This window comes from Hyperoodon ampullatus (genome assembly GCF_949752795.1).
Source record: "Hyperoodon ampullatus genome assembly, chromosome: 9".
Taxonomy (NCBI): Eukaryota; Metazoa; Chordata; class Mammalia; order Artiodactyla; family Ziphiidae; genus Hyperoodon; species Hyperoodon ampullatus.
The window spans coordinates 18,113,356-18,133,342 of record NC_136922.1 but is presented as its reverse complement, the minus strand read 5'-3'; the positions used below and the strand labels follow the sequence as shown (position 1 = coordinate 18,133,342).

Below are 19,987 nucleotides of genomic sequence, written 5' to 3'. Positions count from 1 at the left end.
GTCAATTGAGCCTTCAGTGGCAAAGCTTATAAATTATATTTCTTAGTATGGTCAAGATAAGAAAGGAGTTTGGGCTTTGATTATAAAATGCAGCATCTTTCTCTTATTCTCTTGGCTAAACTTTTCCTCTTCTTTTTCCCATTCTTTTCTTTGCTGTCTTCCATCTTTCTGGCTCGAATTTCCCTCATTAAATCAAAAAATACCTGGAAAGAAAAAATAGGATAAATAAACCAAGTAGATCATATGTGCCTGGAATTTCTCTGAATCACAACAGTAAACCTTGGGAATATTATATGAATATTTAGGAGCTCTTGTTTGGGGAGTACTGAGAGAGGAAAGCACCCAACTAAAGGCTGCTTCTCCAAGTATATTGAGAAAATGGGAAAAATGAATTTGGTAAAATGTGTTTACATAATATAACCTAATCTTTCCGTCTGAATTTTCAAGGTAAAAATGAAAAAAGCACTACAAGTGAGGCTAGCTCCAAAGATATAAAACTCAATGGATTACATTTGAGTAATTTATAATTAGTAAATGTATTTTATCAATTAAATTTTAAAGTAATTTGTGTTTAATAAAATTTACATTTAATAACCTGGTTTTCTTCAGCCCTGTTTTAAAAAACAGCTGTGGGAAATGACTGCTTCCTTTATCGTTCTGATACCAGACACTAGAAAACAATTTTGTTTGTTGTACTATATTTGAGGATTTACCAATTCTTGTTTGATGTCTAGAAATTGGCAAATAATGGGAGATATTAGCATAATAATTTTAAAATTACTACTGTAACAATTCAAAAGTTCAATATCAATAACAAATGTCTGAGTACACACTGAAGGGCCTAGAAGGATGTGGACTCACACTGTACACAAGTAGTGATGAGTGGATGAATAACTTTTATATGTCACACTTTTGCATTCTGGATTTAAAAAATGATTACTTCTAGAATAAAACTTGATAAGACTAAAAACAAATTCAAGAAAACTGAAATCATATCAAGCATCTTTTCTGACCACAATGCTTAGAAATCAAGTACAAGAAAAAAACTTTAAAATAACAGAAACACGTGGAGGCTAAACAATATGCTACTAAAACAACCAATGGATCACTGAAGAAATCAAAGAGGAAAGCAAAAAATGCCTAAAGACAAAAAAAAGAAAAGCATGACAATCCAAAATATATGGGACACAGCAAAAGCAGTTCTAAGAGGGAAGTTTATAGCAATACAAAATATATCTTGTATACAAAATATAGAAAAATCTCAAACAACCTAATCTTACACTTAAAGCAACTAGAGAAAGAAAAACAAAACCCAGTTAGTAGAAGGAAAGAAAAAAAGATCAAATGAAATAGAAACAAAAAAAACAACAGAAAAGATCAATGAAACTAAAAGTTGGTTCTTTGAAAAGATAAACAAAATTGATAAACCTTTAGCCAGACTCATCAAGAAAAAGAGGGTTCAAATCAATAAAATTAGAGATGAAAAAGGAGAGGTTACAACTGATACCACAGAAATACAAAGGATTGTAAGAGACTACTACAAGCAACTATATGCCGGTAAAATGGACAACCTAGAAAAAATGGACAAATGCCTAGAAAGGTACAATCTCCCAAGACTGAACCAGGAAAAAGCAGAAAATATGAACAGACCAATCACAAGTACTGAAATGGAAACTGATGAAAAAACTCCCAACAAAAAAGTACAGGACCAGATGGCTTCACAGGCAAATTCTATCAAACATTTAGAGAAGAGTTAACTCCTATCCTTCTGAAAGCACTCCAAAAAATTGCAGAGGAAGGAACACTCCCAAACTCATTCTATGAGGCCACTATCACCCTGATATCAAAACCAGACAAAGATATCACCAAAAAAATTACAGGCCAATATCACTGATGAACATAGATGAAAAAAATCCTCAACAAAATACTCAGAAAACTAAATCCAACAATACCTTAAAAAGTATCATATACCATAATCAAGGGGGATTTATCCCAGGGATGCAACGATTCTACAGTATCTGAAAATCAAAACAGAAATACAAATGAATGGAACAGGATAGAAAGCCCAGAAATAAACCCACACACCTGTGGTCAATCTATGACAAAGGAGGCAAGACTATACAATAGAGAAGACAGTCTCTTCAATAAATGGTGAAACTGCACAGCTACATGTAAAAGAAAAATTAAAACATTCTTTATCACCATACACAAAAATAAACTCAAAATGGATTAAAGACCTAAATGCAAGACCGGATACTATACAACTCCTAGAGGAAAACCTAGACAGAACACTCTGACATAAATCACAGCATTATCTTTTTCCATCCATCTCCTAGAGTAATGGAAATAAAAACAAAAATAAACAAATGGGGCCAGATTAAACTTAAAAGCTTCTGCACAGCAAAAGAAACCATAAACAAAATGAAAAGACAACCCACAGAATGGGAGAGAATAATTGCAAACCATGTGACCAACAGGGGATTAATCTCTAAAATTTAAAAACAGCTCATGTGACTCAATATCAAAAAAAAAAAACCACCCCAATGAAAAAATGGGCAGAAGACCTAAATAGACATTTCTCCAAAGAAGACATACAGATGGCTAAAAAGCACATGAAAAGATGCTCAACACTGCTAATTATTAGAGAAATGGAAATCAAAACTACACTGAGGTATCACCTCACACCGGTCAGAATGGCCATCATCAAAAAATCTACAAACAACAAATACTAGAGAGGGTGTGGAGATAGGGAACTCTCCTACACTGTTGGTGGGAATGTAAATTGGTGCAGCTACTATGGAGAACAGTATGGTGGTTCCTTAAGAAACTACAAATAGAACTACCATATGACCCAGCAATCCCACTCCTGGGCATATATCCAGAGAAAAACATGGTTCGAAAGGATACATGCGCCCCAATGTTCATTGCAGCACTGTTTACAATACCCAAGACATGGAAGCAACCTAAATGTCCATCAACAGATGAATGGATAAAGATTTGGTACATATATACAATGGAATATTACTCAGCCATTAAGAAGAATGAAATAGTGCCATTTGCAGCAACATGCATGGACCTGGAGATTATTATACTAAGTCAGACAGAGAAAGACAAATATCACATGATATTGCTTAATGTGGAATCTAAAAAAATGATACAAATGAACTTATTTGCAAAAGAAACAGACTCACAGACTTAGAGGATGAACTTATGGTTTACCAGTGGGGGAGGGATAGATTGGGAGTTTGGGATTGACATGTACACACTGCTACATTTAAAACAGATAAACAACAAGGACCTCTTTATAGCACAGGGAACTCTGCTCAATACTCTATGATAAGCTAAATGGGAAAGGAATTGGAAAAATAGATGCATGCATATATATAACTAAAGCACTTTGCTGTACACCTGACACTAACACAACATAGTTAATCAACTATACTCCAATATAAAATAAAAGTTAAAAGAAAAAAAACAAGGACTATCAGACTAATGGGTTGAGTTAAAAGGATGCAGGACCAACAGAAAAGGACACGAATAATTAAAGAAGGGGAAGGCTGAGCATAAAAGCTCAGAAAGAAGGCGATGTGGGCTTCCCTGGTGGCGCAGTGGTTGAGAGTCCGCCTGCCGATGCAGGGGACGCGGGTTTGTGCCCTGGGAAGATCCCACATGCCGCGGAGCGGCTGGGCCTGTGAGCCATGGCCGCTGAGTCTGCGCGTCCGGAGCCTGTGCTCCGCAACGGGAGAGGCCACAACAGTGAGAGGCCCGCGTACCGCCAAAAAAAAAAAAAAGAAAAAGAAAAAGAATGCAATGTACTGAAACACGTGGGTGACAGTTCAAACCCCATGAATTCTTGCCCCACTTGCTGCAGCTTGACAGCCTGGAGGCTGGGGATTTTGGAACACCTCTGATTCAAGTCCACAGCTGACCAGCCGGGGCAGGAAGCCTCCAAACTAACTACGTGTGATTAGCAGAAAACTCCCAGTACTGCTTTCTGATGTGAATACATCACTGCAGAATGGATATTAGAAGATGTGATTTCTAATTTTAGATGAGTATCTGCAATAAACTGCAAACGAATCCCTATTGGAAACCACCAAGGTCATCTTAACTAGCAAACCCAATGGAAAACTTTTAAACTTTACATCAGCTAACTTAATGAATTAAGGTAAAGGAGACCTTGTTTCAACTGCCAAGTGGAAGGAAATAAGTAATTTGGAGTAAGAATGAAGAATTGGTTTTGATAAACTCAGACAAATGATAATCCCAAAAGTACAGAGCTTCTTCCAACTTTTTAAAAATACACTTTCAAAATTTCTTCTCGCCCTCACTTCCTCCCACCCTCTTTCCTCCTTTCCCCTTCTTTCTCTTCCCCCCATTTTCCCCCCTAGCACGTACAGAATTTGACTCTTCTAATTCCAGAGTAGAGATCACAGAAAATCCCTGTTCTCACGTAAATGAAAGTGAAACGAAACTAGACAGACACAGACTCAAAATGCTTAGCTCAGAATACTTACAGTTGAAAAAAATATAAAAATTATTAGAAATGACAAACATCTCTCTTAAAGCATCACAGGCCGTTAGCTTTAATTGTAAACCTTTGCCTTCACCAGTTTCTTCATTTTAAGTACTTAACAGCCCCTAGTTCACAACACAGACAATACTAAATTTTCAAAAGGATTAAAGATCTACTATAAAGGCCAACACAAAAAGGAAGCAAAAATTATACATTAAGTGTTTGTTTTAATTTAGTTATTTTTTACTTTTATTTTTGGCTGCGTTGGGTCTTCGTTGCTTGTGCGGGCTTTTCTCTAGTTGCAGCGAGCGGGGGCTACTCTTCATTGCAGTGCACGGGCTTCTCATTGCGGTGGCTTCTCGTTGTGGAGCATGGGCTCTAGGTGTGCGATCTTCAATAGTTGTGGCACACGGGCTCAGTAGTTGTGGCTCACAGTCCCTAGAGCACAGGCTCAGTAGCTGTGGCGCACAGGCTTAGCTGCTCTGCGGCATGTGGGATCTTCCCGGTCCAGGGCTTGAACCTGTGTCCCCTGCATTGGCAGGTGGATTCTTAACCACTGCATCACCAGGGAAGCCCTAGGTAAGTGTTTTTTAAGTTTAGGATGGGAGAGCTTTTCTAATGAAGCCACAGAACCCAGAAGTCTCAAAGGAAAAACACTGACAAATTCGACAACATAATCTTTAATGTTTTTTCCGTGGCAAAAGGTAAAAATCGGGCTTCCCTGGTGGCGCAGTGGTTGAGAGTCCGCCTGCCAATGCAGGGGACACAGGTTCGTGCCCTGGTCTGGGAAGATCCCACATGCCGCGGAGCGGCTGGGCCCGTGAGCCATGGCCGCCGAGCCTGCGCGTCCGGAGCCTGTGCTCCGCAGCGGGAGAGGCCACAGCAGTGAGAGGCCCGCGTACCGCAAAAATAAATAAATAAACTTCATCAAAAGGTAAAAATCAGCAAAGTTAAAGACATGGTATGGGGACTTGCCTGGTGGCACAGTGGTTAAGAATCTGCCTGACAATGCAGGGGACACGGGTTCGAGCCCTGGTCCAGGAAGATCCCACATGCCGCAGGGCAACTAAGCCTATGTGCCACAAATACTGAGCCTGCGCGCCACAACTACTGAGCCCACACTCTGCAACAAGAGAAGCCACCGCAGTGAGAAGCCTGCGTACCAAAACGAACAGTGGCCCCTGCTCGCTGCAACTAGAGAAAGCCCAGGTGCAGCAACAAAGACCCAACGCAGCCTAAAGAAATAAATAAGACATGGTATGGAGCAAATCAATCAGTGTGCTATACCACATCAACAAATGGAAGAATAAGAACCATATGACCAACTCAATAGATGCAGAAAAAACTTTTGATAAAATTCAGCACCCATTTATGATAAAAACTCTCCAGGAACTGGGCACAGAGGGAACATACCTCAACATAATAAAGGCTGTATATGACAAACCCACAGCTAACATCATACTCAACGGTGAAAAGCTGAAAGCATTTTCTCTAAGATCAGGAAAAAGACAAGGACGTCCCCTCACCACTTTTATTCAACATAGTTTTGGAAGACCTAGCCACGGCAATCAGACAAGAAAGAGAAAAGGGATCCAAATAGGAAAAGAAGAATTAAAACAACTGTCATTGTTTGCAGATGACATGATACTATACATAGAAGATCCTGAAGATGTTACCAGAAAACTGCAAGAGCTCATCAATGAATTCGGTAAAGTTGCAGGATACAAAATTAATACACAGAAATCTGTTGCATTTCTATACACTAACAACGAAAGATCAGAAAGAGAAAGAAACAATCCCATTTACCATCGCATCAAAAAGAATAAAATACCTAGGAATACAACTACCTAAGGAGGCAAAAGACCTGTACTCCAAAAACTATAAGATGCTGATAAAAGAAAACTGAAGACAACACAAACAGATGTAAAGATCTAACGTGTTTTGGGCTCAGAAGAATCAGTATTGTCAAAATGACTACACACTACCCAAGGCAATCTACAGATTCAGTGCAATCTCTATCAAATCACCAATGGCATTTTTCACAGAACTAGAACAAAAAATTTTTTAATTTGTATGGAAACACAAAAGACCCTGATAGTCAAAGCAATCTTGAGGAAGAAAAATGGAACTGGAGGAATCAGGCTTCCTGACTTCAGACTATACTACAAAACTTCAGTAATCAAAACAGAAATATAGATCAATGAAACAGGATAGAAAGCCCAGAGATAAATTGACCATAGGTGCGTGGGTTTATCCACAACAAAGGAGGCAAGACTATACAATGGAGAAAAGACAGTCTCTTCAATAAGTGGTGCTGGGAAAACTGGACAGCTACATGTAAAAGAATACAATTAGAACATTCTTTATCACCATACACAAAAATAAACTCAAAACTGATTAAAGATCTAAATGTAAGACTGGATACTATACAACTCCTAGAGGATAAACCTAGACAGAACACTCTTTGACATAAATTGCAGCAATATCTTTTTGGATCTGTCTCCTAGAGTAATGGAAATAAAAACAAAAATAAACAAATGGGACCTAATGAAACTCAAAAACTTTTGCACAGCAAAAGAAACCATAAGCAAGATGAAAAGACAACCCACAGAATGGGAGAAAATAACTGCAAACCATGTACCAACAGGGGATTAATCTCTAAAATTTACAAACAGTTCATGTGACTCAGTATCAAAAACAAACCCAATGAAAAAATGGGCGGAAGATCTAAATACACATTTCTCCAAAGAAGACATACAGATGGCCAATGGGCACATAAAAAGATGCTCAACACCACTAATTATTAGAGAAATGCAAATCAAAACTACAATGAGGTATCACCTCAAATGGCCATCATCAAAAAGTCTACAAACAATAAATGCTGGAGAGGGTGTGGAGAAAAGGGAACCCTCCTACATTGTTGGTGGGAATGTAAATTGGTGCAGCCACTATGGAGAACAGTATGGAGGTTCCTTAAACTAAAAACAGAGTTACCATATGATCCTGTAATCCTACTCCTGGGTATATATCTGGAGAAAACCATAATTCAAAAAGATCTGTGCACCCCAATGTTCATCACAGCACTATTTACAATAGCCAAGTCATGGAAGCAACCTAAATGTTCACTGACAGAGGAGTGGATAAAGAAGATGTGATATATATGTGTACACACACACACACGTTACTCAGCCATAAAAAGAATGAAGGAATGCCATGTGCAGCAACAGGGATGGAACTAGAGATTATCATACTAAGTGAAGTAATAAGCCAGACAGAGAAACATAAATATCATATAATATCGCTTATATGTGGAATCTAAAAAAAAAAAAAAAGATAGAAATGAACTTATTTCCAAAAAAGAAGGAGACTCACAGACATAGAAAACAAACTTATGGTTACCAAAGGGGAAGGGGTGAGAGACAGATAAATTAGGAGATTGGGATTAACATATACACATTACTATATATAAAATAGATAACCAGGAACAGTGCTTAGAGCTTTCTGAGATGCTCTACGCAGTTATAATCCTCAAATTTGGCTCGAATAAAAATTTCTATTTCTTTTGTAGGGGAAAAAAAAAAGACAACTAACGAGGACCTGCTGTATAGCACAGGGAACTATACTCAATATTTTGTAATAACCTTAAGGGAGAAGAATCTGGAAAAGAATATACATGTGTATAACTGAATCGTTCTGCTGTACATCTGAAACTAACATGATATTGTAAATCAACTATACATTCAAAAAAAAAAGATAAAAAACAGATATGGTATGCATTAGGAGACACTGTCCACAACGGATATAGTGGACAAAGGGTTAATGTCCTTAATATAAAGCAGGCTTATGAATCTAAAAGATAAACCCCCCATTAGATCAATGGGCAGAAGAAAGTAATTTCAGCGTTCACAGAAGATCTACAAACGGCCAGTGACTCAACTACAAGATGCCCAGCCTCAGTAGTAATCAGGAAACACAAAAGAAATGATTTCCCCGTCTCGTTGGCGACATTTAAAGGCTCCTTTAATTGGTACTGGCAAGTAGTGGGGAAAGGGTTTTCTCACACTCTTGGTGGGAGCGTAAGGCGGCCTCTCTGGAGGGTGACGTCATTAAAATTTAAAATGCACCCTTGCTTTTAGTCTTGTGTGGATGCACGTTCACACAGTTCACTGTATTATGTTTGTAATAGCCCTGCAGACGATCTAAATGTCACTGATAGGTTTTTTTCATAATTCAGCCATTTTCCTAACTATGGAACATTTTGTAGATTTTAAAAACAATGTGGTACGTCTATATGCAACGACATGGAAAGAACTACGAGATCTATTTACTGTGAAATTTAAAAAGCAAACCACAGACATACACTATACACACACACACACACACACAAATCCTATTTATACAGGTGGAAAACAAGCAAATACAACCTTTCCCTTAGGTTCTTTTTTTTTTCCCCCCCTTAGATTCTGTATGCCTGTCTTTAAATGCAGGTAAATGTCTGGAAAGATACACACATGTTAGCAGTGGTTACCTACAGGTAAAGTAGGTGAGTGGAATCTGGGTGGAGTGACAGACTCACTTTTCCTCCTTATACTTTTTCCTCTGCATCACGAATTTTTCTTTACACAATGAGCATACGTTCATGTATTACTTGTATAAAGAAAAAAATTAAAAACATTTTCAGAAACAAGACACTACATTTCTAACAAAATTCTTTCCCCAACATAAAATTGGCTCTCTTGACATTATAAATCATACTTTCATTTTGACATCTACTTACCTCATTTCTTTCCATTTCCCCCAAGTTGTTCCTTAAAATTAAGAGCAACCTTGGAGTTGCGATTTCAAGAGCCAGAGCATTTAGCTAGAAGGGTACTGCGAGGTCATCAGGTGACCTGGCACCCAGTGAGGACCCAAGCAGGTTTCCCAGATGGTCCTCTAGCCTCTGAGACAGGCCAGGCCTCAGCTCAACAGTTCTGATGGTCATGAAGCTTTTTCACATGGTAGTTTTAAAATCTGCTTCTTTGAAACTTCTACCCAGTGGTCTATTTGGAATCCTGATAAGGATAAGGCATGGGCGTTTAAAGTCCTGTGGGAGCTAGTATTTGTTTTCTGTGACAACACAAGATACCTAATAGAAGGAGACAGTGTTAACACTTAATCCTGGAAAGTCTGATCAGACTTCTGGTAGTGGATGGCACACAACATGGGAGATGCCACAGGTATTCCAACCATTGTTTTAAGTAAAATAGAGAGGGAAGAACACTGGCTCCAGAGCTGGCCACACCCAGAGCCAGCAGGTGCCACTACAGGGACATGGTGACCTTGAGCCAGGTATGTAATCTCTCCACACCTCAGTTTCCTCATCTAAAAAGGCGTCATGAGAGGAGTATCTATGCTTCATAGGGTTAAAGATGAAACAGTGAGCGCTCACCACAGCGCCTGGCTGTCGCAAGCACTCAAGAGTATTAGCTCTTATAACTATGTATTACATCATTGCCTCAGCAAACAAACCCAAAAAACAAAAAAATATAATCCAAACGTAACCAAATTTAAGAAACTGAAGAGTTGCTTGCAAGTTACTTTTCCTTAGCCACTGAGGTACTTTATCTGGTAGCCACTCTTCAGGACACAGCAGTGAAAAATGCATCTGTCTGTGACTTAGTTCTCTGGTGGCAACCACAGGTACTAGAAGCTTACATACTCCCCTGATATATACATACATGTGCGCTTGAGTGTGTTTCAAACACAGATGGCAGCAAACTACAGATGCTGTTCTGTACTTTGCTTTTTCATTTACTGATGTTGAAGATCATTCCATATCAGCACATTTAGCTCTACCTTCATTTCTTTCAGCAGTTGTACAGTATTCCATTATATGAACGCACCATAATTTAAAGCAGTCTGTTATTGGACACTTGGATATTTCCTGTCTTTTCCTTCTACAAATAATGCTTCAATGACTACTGCTGAACGTACACTTGTGCATGGATGTATAATTTTCTCTGTATAATAAATTTTTAGAACTTGAATTGTTGGGGTCCTAATTTTGATTGATAGATAATTGCCAAACTGCCCTCCGTGAACATATGAGAGTTCCTTTTTTTCCCATACTCCTGTCAACAGTATTATTATCAACCTTCTTGCCCTTTTCCAATTGACAGGTAAAAAAAATATGTCATTATATTTTAAAATTGCACTTCCCTTTTTATAAGTAAGACTCATAAGCCTCTTTGCAAGTTTAAACGCGATTTGCATTTCTTTTCTGTGACAGGGCTATCTGTTTTTCGACCATTTTCCCACTGGGTTGTTGGTCTTTTTCTTACTGTCCGGTGATATCTCTAATAATGCGCACTACCGTATTTTCCCAGGGCCTCTGATGCCCGCAGGTGACACTACAGGACTGCTTCAAGCCTCAGAGCTTGGACAGTTATTGCTCCCCACTCCCTAGATCACGAAGGTTTGTTCTATAACCTGCTCAAGACATCAAACAAAGTATACATATGCTATGACAATCTTCATTGGTGCCTTTCAAAACCCCAAACATGCTGAACCTTAAACTGTATTTCATCAGTACTTTAAAAAACATTTGCCATAACTTTAGAGGAAACTGGTCTACTCAGTAGAAATCTTACAGCAATTTGTACAGATGTCTTGGACTTACAGGAATCTGACCGTGTGACTAAAAAAAAAAAATTAATCAGTTTAAGACAGTAATAACACTGGCTTAAAACCTACAGTAAACAGGCAGAAAGAATCTCTAAATTTTTAACATCATGATTTCTGGACCAGGGCTGCAAATCTACAGGCACAGCAGACGAGCTCACAAGCACCTGCGGCCACCTAGGGCAGTTACTCCAAGTGTGCCGCAGCACTGCCCGTTTGCACATCCGGGAGCTCGCTAGAGAGGCAAATTCTCAGGTCCCACCCCAGACCAAGCGAATCAAAATCTCTGGGGAAGACCCAGGAATCTGTGTTTATCAGGCTCTACAGGCAATCCTCCTGCACGTTAGTTTTTGAGAGGCACTCAGTACAGCCTAGATACGTGGGGGCTGAAAAGGCCCGCCTGGAGGGCTCTCAGAGCCTGTGCTGCCCCAGCGCAACCGGCAGGCTTCCTAAATACTGAGGATGGCGTCCCGCAGCAGGATGAAAGGAACCTGGGAAGGCTTCTAGAAACGAGGTAAGGGTGTTCTTCACCTGGTCTCCAGGAAGGGCCAATCTGAACACAGTGTGAAGATGAGGGGAGAGGGTACAGGAGGGGGAGAACAGAGGCTGAGGGTAGGGAAGGCAGCTGTGGTGACAGAGATTTCAAAATCCTCTCCCCCGGGTCTGGGAGAACTTAAGTGAGGCTGGGCAGGTATCAGCTCAGAGGACTTACATAGTTCCTTCTAGATTCTCCAGCCAATCAGGATAAGGAGAGGAAAAAAAAAAAAAAAAAGCAGGGATTCAGGTCAGGAATCTGTCAGTGCTTTAAAAAAAAAAAAAAAAAAAAAGTACATCTAGCTGCAGTGTCTCATGTTTTAGTGCCTCTCGGGAACCTATAAAGACAAAGTGAAGTAAGAAATTCCTAACACGTTGTACTTGAGCATTCAGGGCCGATAAAAAATCAACACGTATTAAACCTCAATTTGAAAGTCTCACAGAATCTCTAGACTAACAGAGCCAAGTTAAAGCACATCAACCTGTTTTTAACATGACGTAGCAGCAGAGCCACCTCTTACCTTGTCAACATTAGCGCGCGTCTTAGCAGATGTTTCCACGTAGTTAACATTCCACTGATCAGCTCTGGTTTTTGCCTCTTCTACAGAAACCTGCCTTTTATCTTCCAAATCTGATTTGTTTCCAACAAGCAGAAATGGAACATTCTCATCTTCTTTTACTCTTAAAATCTGCTCCCTGGATAAGAGAAAATGAGCAAGAAATATTAATGTTATCTCTACATGTTAAAATAACAAAACATGCAATTAGCAGTTATTTATGTTTCTATACAATAACAATTAGCTCACTTATTACACAGTAGGAAACAAGCAGCACTTCTTCCTTTTTCTACCATCAATGAGTTGAGCTCCACATTCACTTCATTCGGAAAAATACACCAAAGAAGAGTATAAGTATGGCAGTAGACGTACGAAGTGAATATCAAATGCAACTTCCTCCGAAATGCTTTTTTTAAAATAAACTTTTTATATTAGAATGATTTCAGATTTACAGAGAAGTTGTGAAGATAGGACAGAGAGTTCCCATATACCCCACATCCAGTTTCCCCTACTGTTAACATTAACATGGTACATTTATCACAATGTATAAACCACTGTTGATACAAGTATACCTTGTTTACTGCAATCTGCTTTACTGTGCTTTGTAGATACTACTTTTTTTTTTTTTTTTAAACAGACTGAAGGTTTGTAGTCACCCTGCATCAAGCAAGTCTATCAGCGCTATTTTTCCAACAGCATTTGCTCGCTTTATGTCACATTCTGGCAATTCTTGCAACATTTCAAACTTTTCCTTTATTATTATATTTGTTATGGTGATCAGTGGTTTCTGATGTGACGATTGTAATCATTATTGGCATTTTTGCTTAAAGTGATGCTCCCTTTAAATAGAGTTTGAGAGGCTACTACAGAATTTTAGAATAGGAAAGCACCTTTACAAACTGGTCCAACTTCATTCTTATCAGAAGGAAAGTGAGAATGAAAAAACATAACAGAGCTTTCTAATATTTCTATCAAACACTTACTAAGCACTACAAGTTATATGCCAGCAACTGTGCCAAATAGGGGTACTAGGGACACTGAAATGGATAAGAAGAGTTTTTACCATATCAGGAAAAACACATATAAATCAATCTCATGTAAGAGTGGGGCGAGTGTGCTGTTGCAGCTGTGGTAAGCATACTGCACACACACATGAGGAAACAACGGATCCTGCCTGGGTGACAGGAGGCCCAGGAAGGCTAAAGGGAGGAGCTGACAATCGCAGAAATGCAAATCAAAACTGCAATGAGGTACCACCTCTCACTGCTTAGAATGGCCATCATTAAAAAAGTCTATAACAAACGCTGGAGAAGGCACCAACTTACACTCCCACTGTTGGTGGGAGTGTAAGTTGGTGCAGCCACTGTGGAGAACAGTATGGAGGCTCCTTAGAAAACTAAAAAGAGAACTACCCTATGATCCAGCAATCCCACTCCTGGGCATGTATCTGGACAAAACTCTAATTCAAAAAGTTACATGCACTCCTACGTTCACAGCAGCACTATTCACAATAGCCAAGACACGGAAGCAACCTAAGTGTCCATCGACAGATGAATGGATGAAGATGTGGTATATAGAGAGACATATATAGATATATATACACACAACAGAATACTACTCAGCCATAAAAAAGAATGAAAACTAAAAAGAGAACTACCCTATGATCCAGCAATCCCACTCCTGGGCATGTATCTGGACAAAACTCTAATTCAAAAAGTTACATGCACTCCTACGTTCACAGCAGCACTATTCACAATAGCCAAGACACGGAAGCAACCTAAGTGTCCATCGACAGATGAATGGATGAAGATGTGGTATATAGAGAGACATATATAGATATATATACACACAACAGAATACTACTCAGCCATAAAAAAGAATGAAATAATGCCATTTGCAGCAACATGGATGCAACCAGAGATTATCATACTAAGTGAAGTCAGAAACAGATAAATACCATATGATATCGCTTATATGTGGAATCTAAAATGTGACACAAATGAACTTATCTACGAAACAGACCCACAGACATAGAGAACAGACTTGTGGTTGCCAAGGGGGAGGGGGTTGGGATTGGCAGATGTAAGCTTTTATATATAGAACAGATAAACAACAAGGTCCCACTGAATAGCACAGAGATCTATACTCAATATCCTATACTCAATAAACCATAATGGAAAAGAATATGAAAAAATAATGTATATATATGTATAACTGAATCACTTCACTGTACAGCAGAAATTAACATTGTAAATCAACTATACTTCAATAAAAAAAATTAAAAAGAGGAGCTGACATTGTGCTATACTTTGCAGGTCAGACCGTGGGGAGGGCCTACTGTAACCATTCAGACGATCTCAAAAATGGCTTTCCTATTGCTGGTCAGTTAGTAGGAACACTTTTTATTTATGGTAGGGGTGACACACTGGAGGTACAACAGATGAGTAATGAATGATTCACTTATTTTCTGTAACAGCAACAGCCCAAGATTCTTTCTCTTGGCATAAAAATACCTCACTCCCTTGAGATACCACTTTGGCTTTGGTGACTATGGTGACAAAATGTATTCCATTACTTAGTACAGAACCTGCTACATAATAAGCACTCAAAATATTTTTTGAATGAATGAATAATCACTGACATTTACGTAACTTTCAACACGTCTCCCAGGATTACAAAACTCCCTTTGCACTTTACCACATACAAAACTCCTTCCTTACAGAAGCCAACAAACTTAATGTTACAAATAAATTTATATTTTAAGTTTCTCAATGACATACGTTTTTTTGCAAAGGAGGTGCTTTTAGAATCTTTTAAGTTCTTGAGAGTTTCACGTATACATAAAAAGGAATGCTTTGTGTAACCCTTGCTTCGGTTTCTTGCTCAACCACCAGCAATGACCTCTTTCCTCATCTGTGGAAATCCTTCTTATCCTTCAGGGTTATCTGTCTCTTGAAGGCCTCCCAGCTCCTCTCCTCTGCTGGATCCTCTGTAACCATCACTGGCCACATCTCCTACTTTGTCGCTAACTTGCACTTGGTTTCATGACTTACGCAACTCAGCTGCATGAATCTTGAGAACAGAGGATATATCACATGCTGCCTTGGTGTGCCCCACGCCAAAGCAGAGAACGCAGAAATAAAAATATATAAGTAAAGAATGCTTGTGATTAAGCATGCCGTCTTTTTTTTTTTTTTTTTTTTTTTTTTTTTAGCGGTACGTGGGCCTCTCACTGTTGTGGCCTCTCCCGTTGCGGAGCACAGGCTCCGGACGCGCAGGCTCAGCAGCCATGGCTCACGGGCCCAGCTGCTCCACGGCATGTGGGATCTTCCCGGACCGGGGCACGAACCCGTGTCCCCTGCATCGGCAGGCGGACTGTCAACCACTGCGCCACCAGGGAAGCCCTAAGCATGCCATCTTTACGAGACGACTCAAGAACTTACTTATGCTGTATTTCTCTCAAGTATGGAGAGAACCCCTCTCCCCTTTACCAGCCCCCCGACCCCCCTGCCCAAAGCCAAATGGAGGACAGATTTTGATTACACAAAAAGTAAATAAGATGTAAAAAAAATACTGTATAACAAAACCTAGTGTGCCAGTCTATGGTGGTATTATTTCTACTAAAAGTTCACTCCGTGCTGTCAGTGAGGTGGATGGCAATGTGCCTCCTGGGCATGACACAGGTGCTGAGACACCAGTGACTAACACAGAGTGTTACAATCTGGGCCAGAGATCCATTACGCAATACAAGCGTCTACTCTTATGGCAGCAGTAGTACTGTACTTCAAAGGGAACTACTTCAGAAATGCATGAGGAGAGTCTGGGTGCGGATGCTGCCACAAACTCAGGCTCCAGTGCAGCTGGCACTGGCAGAGCTGGCCGTGAGATTACGCAGGGCACGCCGAGGATGTGAGCACAAGCACGCAGCGGACAGCGTCACACTGATGTCAGAGAGGGAATAAACACGACTAGACGCCGAGGGAAAGGCGATCGGGTAAGAGCCTCTAGGCGTCTGTTCGTTTCTGGGGAGCAAGCTGTTCCACGGTGTAACGGCACGACTAACTGACATACCTGAAGTCGGCTGTGGCCGCGAAGGACTCCATTTCCGTAATGGAGAAGACACAGAGAAAGCCCTCGCCACTCCGGAAGTAGTTGTCCCTGATGGCGGCGTAGTCCTCCTGCCCGGCTGTGTCCAAGATGTCGATCTGCACTTCCTCCCCGTCCAGCACCACCTTCTTCCGGTAGCTGTCGGCCTTGGTAGGCTCGTAGTCCTCCACGAACTGCAAGAGGTGAAAAGCACATCCCCTTGAGGATTATCCTTCCTTTTCAGAGCTTCTTATTGTGAAATATAGATCCACGTGAAGTTGCCAAAATAGTGCTGAGAGGTCACATGTAGCCGTCATTCAGTTTTCCCCAATGGTAAACACTACATTCATTGAAATTTCCATTTCAGGCAATTCGGTGGCTTCCTCTTTTCCAAAAAGTGGGGACTGAACGGGTCTAGGCCGCTGACGGCTCGAAAACCGTTCCTTTTTTCTTACTTAGAACACTACACCTGCAAAAACTACTACACAGATATTTTATCAAATGTTTAAGAACCCTTTCTGACTCTAAATATAAATTTTCATGTCAGAATTGTAGAAATAACTTGAAAGTAAGTTAATATTTAGGTAAGCATTGAAAGCACAGTTAAATCTTTTTTCTCCAAAATGAATCGTGTCAAGAAAGTGGCTTATACTACCCTGTAAAATGCCAAATCTTGAACTTTGAAATTTCTCCCCCAAACTTCCAATTTCTTAAAATAGTACAATTAAACAACTTTACAGTTGTACTTCTATCTTTTACCCCCTAAATCTCACCTCAATATTTTTGATCAGTGTATCATTGTTGGCATATGGGTATGTATACACACATACTTCAGTGGGTTTTTTATTAGTTCCTATAAATATTTTCATTATCTGATATTTTCTTATTTATATGCTCAATGTCTAAATCCCCCTATTAGAATTTAACCCCTGGGGGCAGGGACCTTGATTAGTCTACTCATCACTATATCTCCAAAGCCTGGAATATGCCTGGTACATGGAAGACACTCAACAAATAATTATTTAAAAATCAAGCACAGTGTATTTGTAACTGTAAAAGCTATAGAACATTCTATGGCAATTACATGCTAATATTTTACAAATATTAAATATTTATAAATATTTATGAATATTAATAGAAATATTCAGATAGCATATCTGATAATATTATGAATATTAAATATTTATAAATATTAAATGAAAGCATAACCATTCCTCAAATGTCAGACATGAACATTCTTACTTTTGACCTCCTATTGTCAAGAAGGGGACTGATTTAAGGATCAGTTTAAAGAAAAGCAGCTATTAAGGTGAATAGCATGAAAAACAGAACTGAACAGATAAATTAGCAATTTCATTTAAAGTACCATTTCAATTTCCCCCTCTCTAAATTGTTTATCATAAGCAACACAACTGATGGATTTAAGAGTTGTGTGTGTGTGAAAGAAATGCTGATGAGCAGGCAATGGAAAGAGACCTTAGGTGGTAAAAGTCTGCAGGATTTTTTTCTTAGAAGACTAGGTTTAATACTTAGTTACTCATCAGAGATCACTCTTCTTGGGCAGGTTGGGAAACCTCTCTGAGGTTCTGTTTCCTCATCTGTAAGATGGGGAAACCACTGCCTACCACACAGGATTTTTTTGAGGATTAAGAAAGAGTAACCATAAATCTTCTATTTGGGAGGAAGAAGAATTGAGGATCAATGCTTAAATTTGATTACCAACTCTTAAATCATTTAGCCTTATTAATAGTCCTCTAGGGAAAGAATGTATTGCTGTATATAGGCTGAGACCTTACCTCTGGGACAATAAAGTCTGATACAAATACATGCACAGAAATCTGTAACCTGTCTAGTAATTTTACTTTAGGGACAAAGCCTTTTCCTGCTTAGTGCTGAGTGTGGTGCCATGCCAGTACACAATAACTGACTTTTTCACCAAAGTTATTAAAGGACAACTTATGTATATCAACGTCAAGTTTCAATTAGGTACTATATCCACCAGTTCTATTAATTCAAGGTGGGACTCACCATTAAAACACTAAAAATAAAAAAGCCAGTTAGATTGCTCAAAAATAGGTACTGTTTCCAGGTTTTTTTTAAAAAAATTAATTAAATTTTGGCTGCACTGGGTCTTTGCTGCTGCACGCGGACTTTCTCTAGTTGCGGTGAGTGAGGGCTACTCTTCATTGTGATGCACGGGCTTCTCACTGCGGTGGCTTCTCTTGTTGCAAAGCACGGGCTCTGGGTGCATGGGCTTCAGTACTTGTGGCACGTGGGTCAGTAGTTGTTGCTCGCGGGCTCTAGAGCGCAGGCTCAGTAGTTGTGGCACGCGGGCCCAGTTGCTCCGCGGCATGTGGGATCTTCCTGGACCAGGGCTCAAACCTGCGTCCCCTGCACTGGCGGGCAGATTCTTAACCACTGCGCCACCAGGGAAGTCCCTGTTTTGTTTTTTAAAAGCATAAAGATTTTAAGGACCTTGAGTTCGTGACTTGTTAAATCAAGTTGTATACAAATGTTGACTCTGAACAGAAAAAAAATGATCAGTAGCTTTCAAGAATTCAAGGAATCCATCTAAAACAGCACCAAAACTAAGCTAGAGAAATATTCTCTGAAAGCCCAAACTTTGATATCCACGATAAGATCAGCACTTACCTCATCATACATGAACTGCAGGGTCAGAGCAGACTTGCCCACACCACCACTGCCCACCATGATGACTTTGTGTAAGGCCAAAGAATTCTGACCCTTTGGCTTATTTGCAGCCATGTTGTGTCCCAGAGTTTTCACCAAAGGATTAAGAAGAATCTGAAAAGAATGAAAGAACAAGTAATGCTCAATACATTCTTCTGCAGAATTCCAGTGTAGGAAAGAGAGATGATGTCCTTAGGCATCAAGGCATTAATTTTCATTCTGCAGTGATTTTAAACAGATGGCAAATGAAGTATGCTTATTTGGGGGAAGAGCCACTTATCAGAGAACACCGTGGCAATAAGACAAGTATATGACTCAAGGGCATTTCTCTTATAGTAGTTTTCAGTAATGAGCTTGCTGACCGAAAGTGAAAATTTCCCAGTGCAACCACACGCTGACAATAATGGAGTATTAGTTGTATTAAAATATGGTCACACAGATTACAAAGCAGGCTGAACGATCACTTTGTTTTCATATTAACCTCTATTGGCAATAATTAAAGAGATGTTTCTTCTAATTTCAGTAAGAAACAACTGATGAAAGAAAGAAAGAAAGGGGGGGGAGAGGAAGGAAGAGAAGAGAAGAGAAGAGACAAGACGAGAAGAGAGGAGGGAGGGAAGAAGAAAAGGAAGGATGGAAGGAAGAAAGGAAAAACCCATCCCGACTACTTGCTGGTAGAAATATAAACAGAACCGAATACCGTATACCCCATCTCCCAAGTATCGCAGTACTGGAGCATCTGTATATTTTGGGGTGGAAGGCTAATCTAACGTAAACACTTGAATCTACTGTGCCCTCACTTTCGTTCACTACATTTATGTGCTCAGCGTGGAAAGACCAGGTTCCCCCAGAGTTCGTAGGGGTGATGCGTGCTAATGGCACCCGGTTACCTTTGGCCGTGGTACCAGGCCTCAGAAAAAGAGGCGGGAGGTCACAGCAA

The 19,987-nt window shown here is 39.7% G+C and overlaps 1 protein-coding gene and 1 long non-coding RNA gene across 3 annotated transcripts in view; one reads left to right on the top strand and one right to left on the bottom strand.

Moving 5' to 3' along the window:
* LOC307058218 overlaps nt 1-19,987 on the top strand; it is a 90,172-nt gene that overhangs the window by 46,972 nt on the left and 23,213 nt on the right. The window lies entirely within an intron of this gene.
* On the bottom strand, nt 57-19,122 carry RALA (RAS like proto-oncogene A; the record flags this gene model as incomplete). The annotated part of the gene is made up of 4 exons (XM_079711349.1): nt 57-203; nt 12,235-12,409; nt 16,342-16,550; nt 19,009-19,122. The coding sequence occupies 4 exons, from the start codon at nt 19,120-19,122 to the stop codon at nt 81-83; spliced, it is 621 nt and encodes a 206-aa protein (XP_079567475.1). The 3' UTR covers nt 57-80.